The 15,674-nt window shown below is 43.1% G+C and overlaps 1 protein-coding gene across 2 annotated transcripts in view; it reads right to left on the bottom strand.

The window, feature by feature from the left end:
* LOC119966369 (lanosterol 14-alpha demethylase) overlaps positions 1-15,674 on the bottom strand; it is a 50,510-nt gene that overhangs the window by 16,263 nt on the left and 18,573 nt on the right. For both annotated transcript variants that reach the window (XM_038797915.1, XM_038797916.1), the window contains exons 5-7: positions 9,583-9,757; positions 8,422-8,541; positions 7,203-7,398 (exon numbers count right to left, since the gene is read on the bottom strand). In XM_038797915.1, the coding sequence (XP_038653843.1) occupies positions 7,203-7,398; positions 8,422-8,541; positions 9,583-9,757 (491 nt within the window). The remainder of the gene's footprint in view (positions 1-7,202; positions 7,399-8,421; positions 8,542-9,582; positions 9,758-15,674) is intronic.

Raw genomic sequence — 15,674 nt, 5'->3', positions numbered from 1 at the left:
AGCTGAAGCAACACTTAATCTCAATTCCCCTTACAATAAACACTAACATTCAATTGTCCTTCGAAATCACTTGCTGCCCCTCCATACTAGCATTTTGTGATTCGTGTACCAGGACACCCAGATCCCAGTGTACCAGAAAGTTCTGCAATCTCTTTTCATTAAAATAATGTTCTGCTTTTCTTCCTGCCAAAGTGGACAGGTTTACATTTTCTCACATTATACTCTATCTGCCTAACCTTTGCTGACTCGCTTAACTTATTTCAAACACTTTGTACTTTCATTAAGTCCTCCGGAAAATGTATTTCCCTACCTTTGTGTCATGCATAAATTAGGCTAACATATATTTTAGCCTTTCATTGCTATAGACTGTAAATAGTTGAGGCTTCTAGTTACAACTTGCCAACCCTAAAATGACTGGTTTATCCCTACTCTCTGCTTCCTATTAGCTAACCAATCTTCTATTCAAGCTAAAATGTTATTCCTTAACCAGGAGTTCTTATTTTGCATAGTAACCTGTGATGTGGCACCTTATCGAATGCCTTTTGAAATATGAACACAATGTCCAAAGGTTCCCCTTTATCCATGTTGCTTCTTCTAGATTCCGCAACTAGGGAAACATCCTTCCAGCATCTAGTTTGTCCAGCCCTGTTAGAATTTTATGTCAGCAAATCTCCAACCTGCTGGGACCTTTGCAGAATACAATGAATGTAGAAGATCTCATAATCTACTATCTCTGTAACCAATTATTTTAAGATCCTAGGTCAGCATGCAAGGAATAAAGCCAAGGGGATTTGACAGCAAGTCATTGCAAGAGTTCTACCATTTACTTTTCCCTACTGCTTCCTTTAAGTTCTTCCCACCCGAGGTTGGCATGGTGAGGCAATGGTTAGCACTGCTGCCCCATGGCACCGAGGACCCGGATTCGATCCCAACCCCGGGTCACCGTCTGGGTGGAGTTTGTACATTCTCCCATTGTCTGCGTCGGTCTCACTCCCCACAACCCAAAGATGTGCAGGGTAGGTGGATTGGCCATGCTAAATTACTCCTCAATTGGAAAAAAAAAATTGGGTACTCTAAATTTATTTATTATTATTAATTTATTTATTTATTTTTAAAAGGTTCTTCCCACCCTTTTTACCTCTTGATTTTCAAGTATTCTTGTTTTTTTTTTTTTAAATATCTCCCAAAGTGGGAAGACTTGTGGTGTTGCAAGACTTCTTACTGTGTATTTTGTAGATAGTACACACTATGGCCACTATGCCTTGGTTGTGTAGGAAGTGAACGTTGGATGTGGTGGATGGGGTGCTGCTTTGTCCTGGATGGTGTCAAGCTTCTTGAATGTTGTTAGAGCTGCATTCATCCAGGCAATGTGGGGAGTATTCCATCACACTCCTGACTTGTGCCTTGTAGATGGTCGACAGGCTTTGGGGAGTCAGGTACGGAGTTACTCTCTGCAGAATTCCCAGCCTCTCACCTCTTTAGCCACAGGATTTACATGGTAATCCAGTTCAGATTCTAGTCAATGATAACCCCCAAGATGTTGATAGTGGGGGATTCAGCAATGGTAATACCATTGAAAATCAAAAGGAGATGGTTAGATTCTTTGTTGGCGATGGTCAGTGCCTGGCACAAATCGAAGTAGCCCAAACCCGAATACTGATCAGGTTTTGCCGAATATGGACACGGACTGCTTCCGTATCCGAGGAGACATGAATGGGGTTGAACATTATCATCAGTGAACATCCCCACTTTGGATCTTATGAAGGAGGGAAGGTCAGTGATAAAGCAGTTGATGATGATTGGGTCTCAGACATACCGAGGGACATCTGCAGTGATGTCCTGGGAGTGAGATTGTTGACCTCCAACAATCACATCCATCTTCCTTTGTGCTCGGTATGACTCCAACCAGTGGAGAGTTTCCCCGATTCTCATCGAGCTCGGACTCCTTGAGAGCTGATTCACCTCGGGTTCAGCTTTTTGTCCATGTTTGGACTAAAGTTGTGATGGGATCAAGAGCCGAGTGGCCCTGACAGAACCAAACTGAGAGACAGAACCAAACTGAGAGTCAGTGAGCAGGTTGTTTCTGAGCAAGTGCTATTTGATAGCATTGCCGATGACCCCTTACATCATTTAACTGATGATTGAGAGTAGACTGATGGGGCAGTAAATGGCAGAGTTGGATTTGTCCTTTTTGTGGACAGCAGCAACCGGGGCAGATGCCTGCGTTGTAGCTGTACTGGAACAGCTTGGTTAACAGCGCAGCAAGCTTTGGAGCGCAAAGCCTCAGTACTATTGCTGAAATGTTGTCAGGGTTAATAGCCTTTCCAGTAGCCTGTGCCTTTAGCCATTTCAAATTGGTTGAAGACTGGCATCTGTGGATGCTGCAACCGCAGTAGAGGGCAGAGATATATCATCCACTTGGCACTTCTGGCTGAAGATTTTTGCAAATGCTTCAACCTGGTCTTTTACACTGATGTGCTGGGCTCCTCCATCATTGAGGGTGCAAATATTTGTGGAACCTCCTCTGCCAGTTAGTGGTTTCATTGTCCACCACCATTTATGACTGGATGTGGCAGCACTACAGAATTATGAAATACTTCCTCAAATGTCTGCCACTGATTCTCTACTCTCCTATCTTTTCACCTATTTTCCCTGTTCACTTTAAGCGGCTCTGTCCTCATACACTTGTAATTGCCTTTATTAAGCCACAAATCTTAGATCCACATTTCTCACCCTCAAACTGAATGTGAAATTCGATCATGTTATGAACACTGTTGCCTACAGGCTCTTCTACAATGAGGGATCATTGATGAACCTTGTCTCACTGCACATTACCAGATCTGAATAGTCTGTGGTTGGTATTATAGATTACAGCTCTAAACAATTATCCCAAATAGTCTTGTAAGGATCCTCCTGTTTAAACTCTTTGTTCCCTGTTTTCTCCTGTCTTTATTTAATTTATTTTTGCTATTGGGGCTGTTTAGCACAGGGCTAAATCGCTGGCTTTCAAGGCAGGCCCGCAGCACGGTTCAATTCCCGTATCAGCCTCCACGAACAGGTGCCGGAATGTGGCGACTAGGGGCTTTTCACAGTAACTTCATTTGAAGCTACTTGTGACAATAAGCAATTTTCATTTCATATTACAATTTTTATCCCTAGACATTTTAATGGGCCTGTGCCTTTAATGCAGACTTTGCCTTTAATTCGAGCAGAAGCCTGGGCTGGTTTAAACTGAGGATTGACCTGTGACTCTAAGCCAAAGCTGCCGATAATTCGAACCAGCTGATTCCAGAGGGCTGTGCTACTTTTAATTCAAACAAGCAGATTCCAGAACGACTTGACTGATATCGGTGATGACTCAGATTGGTGGACTTGGCATGGCGGCCAATGAGCTGGCTCAAAATGCTGGGTTTTGCTGCTACCCGGTGGTGATTGGTTCACTTCTCTGAAATGATTCTCTCACCCCCAGGGTAAGATTGGATTGTTTCAGTTTTGTTTTGAGTTCAGTGGATGGAAGGGGCCTCTCTAATACGATAAATTATCTCTAAAACTTCAGTTTCAGGGCTCTTCTCCTGCTCTAACAATTCTGGGCATGGTTTTCCTCAGACTGCAGAAAAGTAATTAGTCCACCAGCTGGAAAAAAAGGGCTGATGCAAAATCAAAATGTCTCTGCCAGCACGGTAGCACAAATGGCTAGCTCTATGGCTTCATAGATCCAGTGTTCCAGGTTTGATTCCCCACTGGGTCACTGTCTGTGCGGACTCTGCACGTTCTCCCTGTGTCTGCGTGGGTTTCCTCCGGGTGCTCCGATCTCATCCCACAGTCCAAAGACATGCAGGTTAGGTGGATTGGCCATGATAAATTGCCCTTAGTGACCAAAAAGGGTTATGGGGATAGGGTGGAAGTGAGGGCTTAAGTGGGTCGGTGCAGACTCGATGGGCCAAATAGCCTCCTTCTGCACTATATGTTTTATGTACAGGAAGAGATGTAAACCTGGAGCTGAAAGCCCAGTTTAATTAAAAAAACTAAAGTGACTCTCCAGAAGAAATCCTAATGCTGTGAGTACCGAATATATGTTTCTGCTGGAAGTTCATCACCAACAGTACGCCGGTGGCTTTGATAGTCAGCGTACTGGGGGGACAGCCTGCTACAAAGAATCCAACATTGAAGGCAGCGACTCATCTTTCTTTTTATTTCTCATTATTTTCACCCCTTTCCACCCCTCTGTTTGTTTGCCTTGTGTATGCATGGGTAGTGGGTGAGATGGTTCGGAGGGGGGGGGGGGGGGGGGGGGGGGGGCTAGTAGGTTAGCTTACAGTTATTTTAGTAATTACTGCATATGTCACCTTGGTTTGTTGTATATAAACAGCAATTGTGTTTCAACTTACAAACCTGGTGACTGTAAATCATAGAGCAGCAAAAGGTCAAGGATTTCAGGAATTTTATATGAATTATGGTTAGTTCACTTGTGTTGGGACTCCAGGGCCTGTGAGCCTGGAATCGACCACGCACTAGCCCCAGGTGTCATTACAGTGTATGAACTCATCTTCCAGGCTACCTTAGCCAATCTGATTCTTCCAATCTACATGAAGATTAAAAGTACCAATGATTATTGCAGTACCTTTCTTACACGTCCCCATTAGTTCATGCTATGTGCTCTGCCTACAGTGTAGCCACTGCTGGTGGGGGGGGGGGGGGGCTGTGAACTACTCCCACAAGTGACTTGGTACATTTTACTAGGTCTCATCTCTTCCCAAATTGATTATACGTAATAATAATCGCTTATTGTCACAAGTAGGTTTCAATGAAGTTACTGTGAAAAGCCCCTAGTCGCCACATTCCGGCGCCTGTTTGGGGAGGCCGGTACGGGAAATGAACCCATGCTGCTGACATTGTTCTCCATTACAAGTCAGCAGTTTAGCCCACTGTGCTAAACCAGCCCCTGTGCTTGATCTTCTGAACTGATATCATCGCTCACTATTGTACTTATGCTAGCCTCATCATGATCTTCTGAACGAAGGTCATCTCTCACTATTGTACAAACGCCACCCTTAATTAACAGAACTTGCACCACCACCATTTCCTAATTTCCATCCTTCCCAAAATGTCAAATTTCCTTGTATTTGCTTTGGTCACCTTGCAACCATATCTCTGAAATAGCTATCAGCACGAATAGAAATAAATATGTATGACCTATCAATGCATATGTTTTTGTATGAACATTTAATTCTGTCTTTTTACCATTCTTCCCATCTCTGTCCTGAAGGTGCATTCTTAAGTTTATACACTCTGCCCTTCCTATCACATGCTAGTTATCATGACCTGTGTTGCTACCATACTCTATTGCCTTATCATTTCTTGTTAATTTACCATGTCACTTCACGTGAACCTTTTCTCTCTCGACACAGACTAAATCCCTCTCTACTGCTCTACCTATTTGACTCGCCAGAATACTGGTCCTAGAACAATTCAGCTGAAGACTGTCCCAATGGTACAGCTCTGACCTTGCCAATACTGCAGCAAGTGCCCCAAGAGTCAAAGCCAATATCACCTAAAACCAATCTTTGAGCCACCCATTCAATTATCATCTTATCTACCTTATGCCAATTAGTTGGTGGTTCAGAAAGTATTCTAGTGATTATTACCTTTGTATCTCTGCTTTTTTAATTTAGCCCCTGGATGCTCAGAATCCCCAAGATTAACCTCTTTCTTAGTCCTATCTATGTCATTGGTATCCCTATGGCCACAACAACTAGATCATCCCACTCCCAGTACAAGTTCTTCTCCAGCCCCAGGTAGATGACACCGGGCAGACAACACAGCTTCTAGACTCTCACTCTTGGCTGCAGTGATCTGCGTATATTTCCCTGATTATAATGTCCACTACTATCACTACATTTCTATTTGCTGACCAACTTGAATGGCTCTCTTTACCATGATGCCGCAGTGAGTTCACTCATCCACCCTACAGCTCCTGTACTTTTCCACACAAGCTGCAAAAACCTCAAACCTGTTGGACAATAGTAAGGGCTAGGGCACCTCCATTTCAACCTTCTCTATCCCCATACTTGCCTCACTGGCAATCATAACATCCTGTCCCTGACTACGGCCAAATCAGAGGACCCGAGTCCAAAAGGTGCGATTGCCTTCAGGAACAAAGTGTTCAGGTGGTTCCCCCTGTCCTGATGCAATGCAGTGTCAGAAGCTCAGCCTCTAGCTTAGAGTCAAAGTTCCTTAAACTGCAAAAACTTACTGAAACTGTGGTTGCCTTGGATCACACTAGGTCTACCAGCTCCTATATACTGCAGCTACTAGAATTAACACCTATTCAAAATAATCACTCAAGAATGGGAACACCACCATCTGGTCCTCTCCAAGCCACACACCATCCTGATTTGGAAATATGTCTGTGTTCCTTCATTGCTGCTGGGTCAAAATCCTGGAACTCCCTCCCTAACAACACTGTGGGAATACCTACACTACATGGACTGCAGCGGTTCAAGAAGGCAGCTCACCACTATCTTCTTCAGGAAAATTAGGTATGGGCAACAAATACTGGCCTAGCCAGCAATGCCCACACCCCATGAATGATTTTTTTAAAAACTTATTCAAAGGACGATTAAACAAAAGATAACGTACTGTTATGGGTCATGAATTTCTCTCACCAAGTTCATAAGCGTAAAAAAGTTTCAGAATTCACCAGTCATATTGGCACTAAGGTAGAAATCAAAAGACAGCAGTGCTCCAAGCTTAAGGAAATTTGCTATAAAGATTAGGCAGCCATTACTCTGAAAATATCTGTGCGTTGGGCACAATGCAAATCTCAAAGACACTGACTACTAAAAAAAGCTACATTTGTTCCATCCTTCACTTTCAGGGGCACAGAAACTATTTTAAATGGGAAAACGGATGAATAAAATATGTGAAACCATCCCATGAAAGGAGCAACCAGCCAAGCTTGATCAGGGATCCTTAAGATATGCCAATGTTCATGTTACTTAAAAATGGATGAACGTCAGAAGCTGTGGATCCACTCTGGTGTGATGGGCTTTTCCCTCAGCTCCAGCACAAATTCTATTCAATCCACGGAATTTCTCACATTGTAACATGAATGAGAAAGTGCCCAATAACTCGGTTTAACTGCTCAACAATCAAAGCTTTACAAACTTTTCTACTTTCTGCAGTTTAGGTTAGGCATGTACCTGATCATAGTGCAGAGGTGGCAGATCCTCCCCACACACAGCTTTCTGTTCTGCATAGCAACGTTCCTGCAGTTCTTTGTCTTTGGACAGAAAAAATCCCATCCAAGCACTGGTGGTGGAGGAGGTATGTTGCCCTGCCAACAGCAGACCGATAAGCAAACCTGCAATTTCATCGTCAGTCAGAGGGATACCGTCCCTGGAAAAAATACAGCAAAGTGAACTGAAGTACTACAGCATGAAATGACAAATATAAAGCATGTTTGTCATCAAGAAAAGAAAAACTGCAAAGCTGCTGCTTTCCAGATAATAGAAGAGCAGAAAGAGGCATTTCAGCTCATTGTGCCTGAAGAGTGGGGTAATCAATCCCAAGTCCCAACTTCTACTCTATAGCTCTCCAAATTATTTTCAAAGTATCTATCTAATTCTCTTCTGAAAGATTATCCTTAAAGGCTACAAACAGTACAAAAACACATTCACTGGTTTTAACATGGGAGGAAAGCAACAAAAATCTAGACTGCACCAATACAGTGGTTAAGAAATGTAGCATTGCGTTTACATATCCTGCTCTTATTTTCCAACACAAACAGCACTGTTCTTTGCAACTAATTTGAGAATGTGTTTATTTGTCAGGACCTATTATTTTCATCTCTTTAGAAATAAGTCTAGCCTTTAAAAAATTTATATGCACCTTTGTCTTGATCCCAGCCGAGATATTGGGGTAAGTGTACATCAAACAGAAACAAAATTTCCTTAATTCAGGACGAGAATAGCATTTCGGATTTAAATTAGAGTTTCAATATTTTCAGCTTCCCGTCTCAATAATAAAAGATTAGGTGCAAAATTTGTTTCGTTTAATGCAACTTATTGGAAATGTACAAGAATTCTCCACCAAGAAGGATAAGAGCAGCAGGTACCCTGGGAACGCCACCACCTGCAAGTTCCCCTCCAAGCCAGACCACTCACCATCCTGACTTGTAAATAGATCGCCGATTCTTCTCCGTTACTGGGTTAAAATTCTGGATTCCCTCCCTAGCAGCATAGTGGGTGTACCTACACCATATGGACTGCAGGGGTTTAAGGTGACGGCTCGCCATCACCTTCAGGACAATAAACGCTGACCTAGCCAGTGACACCCATTTCCCATGAAAGTATACATTATCTCCTTGATCACTTATATATACGGTGAAATTTTGAAAGCATAGGTATTCAAAGCTCTTACTTGTAAGTTGCATCCAATAAGGTCTGCAATATGTCATTCTCCTTCTCAACTGACTCCCTCCGTTTCTGGATCACCTTATAGAAGATATTCTTGATTTCTCGGTGTGCTTTATCCCTCCGCCTATCCACGAGTAAAGAGAGAAGTTTTAATAACTGAAGAGAATGTAAAGATGTAGACAAAATATATTTACAAAGACAGCTTTAAATTATTTGACAAGAGCACACAAATTAGGAGGACATTGACAGAGAACATCATGGGAAGTCATACACCAATGTGCAACATCAAGGGGCAATTTTTGCATGGGCAATCCATCTAACCTGCACATCTTTGGACTGTGGGAGGAAACCGGAGCACCCGGAGGAAACCCATGCAAACACGGGGAGAAAGTGCAAACTCCACACAGACATGCTCAAGACCATCCAGGACAAGCAGCATTCGTGATTAACACCCTCCCCCCCCCCCCCCTCCCCAATCTTTAACATCCACTCCCTACAGCACCAACACACAGTAGCAGCAGTATGTACCATCTACAAGACACAAGCACAAAAGCAACTCGCCAAGCCTCCTTCAACAGGATCTTCCAAATCAGCAACCTCTATCACCTAGAATGACTAGTGTGGAAAATACCTGGGAACACCAGTACCTGCAAGTTCCCCTCCAAGTCACTCACCATCCTGACTTGGAAATATATCACCATTCCTTCACTATCACTGATTATACTCTGCAGTGTGTAATCTTTTGTTCTTATAAAACAGCATATTTCTTTGATTCGTCATAAAGAATACGAAATGAAAATCGCTTATTGTCACGAGTAGGCTTCAATGAAGTTACTGTGAAAAGCCCCTAGTCGCCACATTCCAGCGCCTGTCCGGGGAGGCTGGTATGGGAATCGAACCGTGCTGCTGGCCTGCTTGGTCTGCTTGAAAAGCCAGCGATTTAGCTTGGTGAGCTAAACCAGCTACACGAGATTCATTAGTATAAATAATTTTAAAACAGGAGTAGTAGATTCCAAACACACATAATATGCACAAGGAACATTAATATCAAAAACATGGAAATTCAAAATGATTTTTCTCAACAGTTCCCATCCAAAGAATTATTCTACTTGATCCAGGTGTTGACCGAGTCACATGATTTGCCACTTTGCCCATTATTCATTACCTAAAACTAGGTAGCGGTAACCAGCCAGGAAGAAGCCAGGCAGCATGTGTAAATCCACCATCAAGGTCAGCATAGAGCTGTGCAACCTTCTCGTTGAGCAGGTTCCTGATCTCTTTACCATGTAAGCAATGGCTGGCTGTTAAAATTATCAGTTCAGATAATGCCTCAAACAAATCTAAAAATGAACAAATTGGAAAGCAGTTAAATTAAAGGGACATTAAATAATGAAATGTATTTTGAACTTTTATGCAAGGATATTACATATCCAGTATTAAGTGAAAACACATTCAGTTTTTCTGGAATTAATACTTCCCATGGTGAAAGGCAGTTGAAATCTTTACCTAAATGCCGGCAATTTTAACTACTACCTTCATCTAACAGGATCAGCAGTGTACCAACCACAAGAAAATATCAAAAGCATTATAGTTAACACTTTAAATAGCATCCCATTGAATCCTAGCATTTAAATTAAATACAATTAACTATCAGCTGCATTGAGACATGCAGGGACCCTACAATTTATATCATCCGTAGTAAAATCAGTCACAAATGCATAACAGATTTCCGTTATTGTCAATTAAAAAGTTGTTGCTTAGAATATCTTAATACAACATAGGGTATTGCTGTATGCGGACGACCTGCTGTTGCATGTGGCGGACTCAGAGGGGGGAATGCCGGGGGTGATGGAGCTGTTGGCTGAGTTTGGGAGCTTCTCGGGCTATAAGTTAAATCTAAGCAAGAGTGAGGTATTTGTAGTACAACCGGGTGATTAGGAGGGGGGAATTGGGAGGCTCCCGTTTAAGAGGGCAGTGAAGAGTTTCAGATACCTGGGGGTGCAGGTGGCCAGGAGTTGGGGGACTCTCCATAAGATTAATTTTACCAGGCTTGTGGAGCAGATGGAGGAGGAATTCAAAAGGTGGGACATGGTGCTGCTATCGCTGGCGGGTAGAGTGCAGTCCGTCAAAATGACTGTTCTCCCGAGGTTCTTGTTCCTCTTTCAGTGTTTGCCCATCTTTATCCCTAGGGCCTTTTTTAGGAGGGTGACTAGCAGCATCATGAGCTTTGTTTGGGCGGATGGGACCCCGAGGGTGAAGAGGATCTTCTTGGAGCGGGGTAGAGATGGTGGGGGGTTGGCGTTACCCAATCTCTCGGGGTATTATTGGGCGGCCAATGTGTCGATGGTGCGCAAGTGGGTGATGGAGGGGGCAGCATGGAAACGGATGGAGAGGGCGTCCTGTGGAGATACAAGCCTGGGGACCCTGGTAACAGCGCCATGGCCGCTCCCTCCTACAAGGTATACCACGAGTCCGGTGGTGGCGGCTACCCTCAAGATTTGGGGGCAGTGGAGGTGACATAGGGGGGAACCATCGGTTCTTCCCGGGGAACATTGATGGGGGGTTCCAGGGTTGGCACAGAGCGGGCATCAGACAGCTGAGGGACCTGTTCATTGATGGGAGGTTTGCGAGCCTGGGGGAGTTGGAGGAGAAATTTGGGCTCCCCCCGGGGAACATGTTCAGGTAAAGGCGTTTGCTAGGCGGCAGGTGGAGCGATTCCCTTCGCTTCCCGCGAGGGGGGTGAGTGACAGGGTGCTTTCGGGGGCCTGGGTCGGGATGGGGAAGATATCTGATATCTCCTAGGTAATGCAGGAGGTGGAGGAGGCGTCAGTAGAGGAGCTGAAAGCTAAGTGGGAGGGGGAACTGGGGGAACAGATCGAAGATGGGACATGGGCTGATGCCCTGGAGAGGGTTAACTCTTCCTCCTCATGTGCGCGGCTTAGCCTCATCCAATTCAAGGTGCTGCACCGGGCCCACATGTCCGGGTCTAGGATGAGTAAGTTCTTTGGGGGCGAAGACAGGTGTGTCAGGTGTTCGGGGAGTCCAGCGAACCATGCCCATATGTTCTGGGCATGCCCAGCACTGGAGGAGTTCTGGAAGGGGGTGGCGAGGACGGTGTCGAGGGTGGTAGGATCCAGGGTCAAGCCAGGCTGGGGACTCGCGATTTTTGGGGTTGGGGTGGAGCCGGGAGTGCAGGAGGCGAAAGAGGCCGGTGTGCTGGCCTTTGCGTCCCTAGTAACCCCGCGGAGGATTTTGCTACAGTGGAAGGATGCGAGGCCCCAAAGCGTGGAGACCTGGATCAATGATATGGCGGGTTTATTAAGCTAGAGAAGGTCAAATTCGCCCCGAGAGGATCAGTACAAGGGTTCTTTAGGCGGTGGCAACCTTTCCTCGACTTTCTGACTCAACGATAGGGTACTGGTTCAGCAGCAGCAGCAACCCGGGGGGGGGGGGGGGGGGGGGGAACGTTGACTATGTTTGCTTATTTAATTTTAATTTATTTTTACGTTCTCTTGTTGTTTACTGGGTTTGGGGGGGGGTGGTGTGATACATGCGTTTATACGGTCTTGGGGGTGTTAGTTATTATGGTGTTTTATTGTTGCTTTTCATTGTTGTTATATTTTCTGTAAAAAATTCCAATAAAAATTATTTTAAAAAAAAAAGAATATCTTAATACTTAGATGCAGGAGCAGGTAGGTATTCATTAATTTTGTTAAGGTGAATTCCTAAAACTATTTGCATCTAATTCAACCTGCTCTTCGCAAGATAATATTTAAACTTTGATATTTGTCATTACTCTCCTGCTCTTCAGTGGGGTTCAAGTTGCTAGGCTGGCAGGAAATCACTGTGAAAGATGAGTTATGGCAAAGAAGCAATACAAATTAAATCAGAGGACGCCTTCTTCCACGTAAAGCACCAAAAACCCTACAGATATTCTAGCTGGATTTTTTTTTTTTTTTAAATGTCATTGTTTAATTAAATTTTAGTGCTTTATGATGAAGTAAAATATCCAATACATACAAGGGAAATCTCCACAGCACTAAATTGTCCTCAAAGCAACAGGGACTGATTATGGACAGATATTTTGTGATATTACATATGCAAAGTTGCTTGTTGAGCAATATAAGGATCATGTTAGGCTACATAATTCATACAACATTCTTTATTCTACTGCTAAAGTGAAACCTTGTCCCTTAAAGGTCAGAATGTTTTTTTCCTTTATTCTTCAAGGGATGTGTATGTTGCTAGCAAGTCTGTTGTCCATTTTTAATTACCCTTGTACTGAATTGCTTGCTTCACTTTTGCAGAGAGTAGTTAAGAATCAACCACATCACTGGGCGAAGTCAGAATTTAACTGCTCTTGAATTTACTAAATTCACTCAGGGGTTAGCAACGTTTAGGTTCAAATGTCAAATGAAAGCCTTGGGGTGAAATCTAACAGCCGGGTTGTGCCTGACTCGGGATGTGGCACAGCCAGTAAATGTCGTCAGTGGCCTCTCGTGAGGTATACCCGGCTCGCCACGCCTCACGAGATCTAACAGGATCTCACGAAACATCACAATCTGGACCCTGCCTACAATGGGAGGGGGCTAAATTTGCATATTAAAGCGTGCGCATATTAAAACGTGCAGTTAGGCACACTTCAATATGCACTCGCTGCATCTAACCAGTGCCCGGGATTGAATCCCCTTGCCGAGGAGACCCCAGCCAGAAGGAACAGCACTTGGGTTTCCCAGGCGATCGGAGGCTCCTGGGTGGTCAGCCTCTGGGGCAGTGTGGCAACCTAGCACTGGTCATGCCAGCTGGCACCCGAGTGCCATCAGGGTACCACCCACTGTCAGGATGGCTGGGGCACTGCCATGATGGCATTTTGCCCCTGCCAGGGATTGGGCGGGGGAGGGTGCTCAAGGACCCCCCCCCCCCAAAAGGTAAGTTGGGGTGTTGAGTGGGGTCCGGGGGTCACGTTGGTGAAAATCCAAGGAAATGGGACTGAGTGCGGCCTCGATGGAGCGTTCCTCGTCAAGGCCCCAGAACGATGCAGAGTTCCATTTAAAGCAGGATTTTTCTCAGCGCTGCAAGCACTAGGAAACACCTGGCTCGACGTGGGACTGTTTCATTTCCATTAAATCGTGCCCCGTTTTCTTTGTTTTTTCTGGTGTGACACTAAATAGGCAGGCAAATGTGTTGGTTGTGCATATTTATATATGCAGTAAAGATCTTGCATAGGGCACACATCAGATGTCCACAAATCTCACTTCCTGGAAGATCTATATCAATCATTATCAATTGCCTATGCAAACATTTCTAATATGAAATCTCATAAATCAACATTTTACATGAGAGCACTGTATGTAAATGATTACTGTATGTAATCATTTTGCTGTCATTGTTTACTGATGAACCAACAGAGTTACGCAAAAGGCTTTTTGTAAAAATGCTTTCTGTGCACCATTGTTCTAGCAAGTGAAATTTGAGTTACCAAAATAAAATATAAAAATTCAAAAATTACATATTTACACAATTGATTATATTTGCCCATTGGATTGTCGATTGTGATTTTTAAGGCCTTAGGGTGCCATATAGTTTCAAAAGTTGAAGCTTGAACTGAACATTTTTGCCTCTAAACAGCTGGTTAGCACTTCAAGCCCAGTAATGCGTTCTGAACATGCAAAGTTTGCATGCTGGGAAGATTGCAGATTTTCACTACTTTTTCCACTGCGACTTCAAGCACAACACTAACTGAATTCTCAACACTTTATTACAGGCAATTGATGTAATTTATGTATCTTTTTAATTTCAGGCAATTATTCTCACTTGTGCCCAATTTATTAACAATGCCAGATAAGATGTGCAATCAGCTGCACCATGATTGTGGATTCTTAGTTAATGATTAGAAATGAAAGCAAAGTTTGTTGATTGGAAATAGATTTCTGTTCTCGTCATTCACTGTTTTATTATTGTTGAAAACTGAGTTTAAAAAGTCTCAACCATTTTGAAGTTTAGGGAGTTTTCTTTACATAAAACTTGTAAATTGTGTAATATATGAACTTTTGAAGATTTGAAGAAATACATGTTTATGGAACTTCATATTTAGTGAAGATTATAACAAGTCAGAAAGTTCATTAATATTTCTGTACTCCGCGTGCATTGCCAGAATCACATATCAGGAAATTGCACAGTACCAGAAATATAAATTTCCAGATAAAAATCCATTCATGAAATTTACAGACCGGGAAACAAAAGTGAAGCTGTCTGCCATGTGTTGCTGCTGCATTAACCCACTGAGCTGTATGTGGGTTATGCCTTGGTTCCTTTCAGTCCTTGACAAATTATAAACCAATGATTGCATTTGTTTTACACCATAAACAATGGACTTCAAATTTTAATCAAAGTTCCGTAACATCTTTGACAATCCAGACTCGAAACGTTAGCTGTTATCTCGCCACACATGCAACCAGGCCTGCTGGGATTGTCCAGCATTTTCTGTTTTTGCTTCATATTTCAGCATTCGCAGTGTGACGAATGCAGGAATTTCAGCTTGGATTATTGGATTAAAAGTATTAGGTGAAATAAGGGTTAAAAGCCTGGGTAAGCACGTGTTTGACTGCTGAAAACATGCTTTAAAAGATTCTTAGGTTGAAAGCCAACAATGCTTTTGGGAGCCAAGGTGCAATTAACCATTGTAAAAAGCTCAGGCTAAGGCAATTTTGTTTTGATTAAGGGGATTTCCTGAGGAGTTAATTGGTTTTTAGCTTTGTGAGATGATGTCATTGCTGGGTGTAGCAAAGACGTCAGGCCTTTTGGGAAAACACTTTTAGTTCAGTTCTGTTTTGGATGAAGCTGGGACCACAAGTCAAGTTTTGCTCCATGAAGTTTAGTTAAAAAGAGACAAAGTCTTTAAAGCAGTGTAGACTTGTCTGAGGACAGGGGGGGTCTGAAACAAGCCAGTTACAATAGCTTTTAAAGACATACAACCACAATTTATGGCAGGAGATAAATATTTTCTGTAAAGCAGGGTCGAGAGATCTCTTTCTCAAATAATAACACTGCAGAGCAAGTATTCCTCTGTGCCATTGGTATTTCAGGTGGGTTAAAAGCGGAGATAGTTTATTTTCCTGTTGTTTAAGTGGGAATAAAGATAGCAATTGAGGGTATTTTATTCACAGTATTGTTTAAGGGTAATTGTAAGTTATTTTCAGATGTGATGCTAAAGATTTTAATACTATGATAGTAATAAAGTTTGTTTTAATATATCAT

Source organism: Scyliorhinus canicula, chromosome 5, assembly GCF_902713615.1.
Source record: "Scyliorhinus canicula chromosome 5, sScyCan1.1, whole genome shotgun sequence".
Taxonomy (NCBI): Eukaryota; Metazoa; Chordata; class Chondrichthyes; order Carcharhiniformes; family Scyliorhinidae; genus Scyliorhinus; species Scyliorhinus canicula.
Note: the sequence above shows the minus strand (reverse complement) of the source record. Positions and strands in the feature narration are given on the sequence as shown.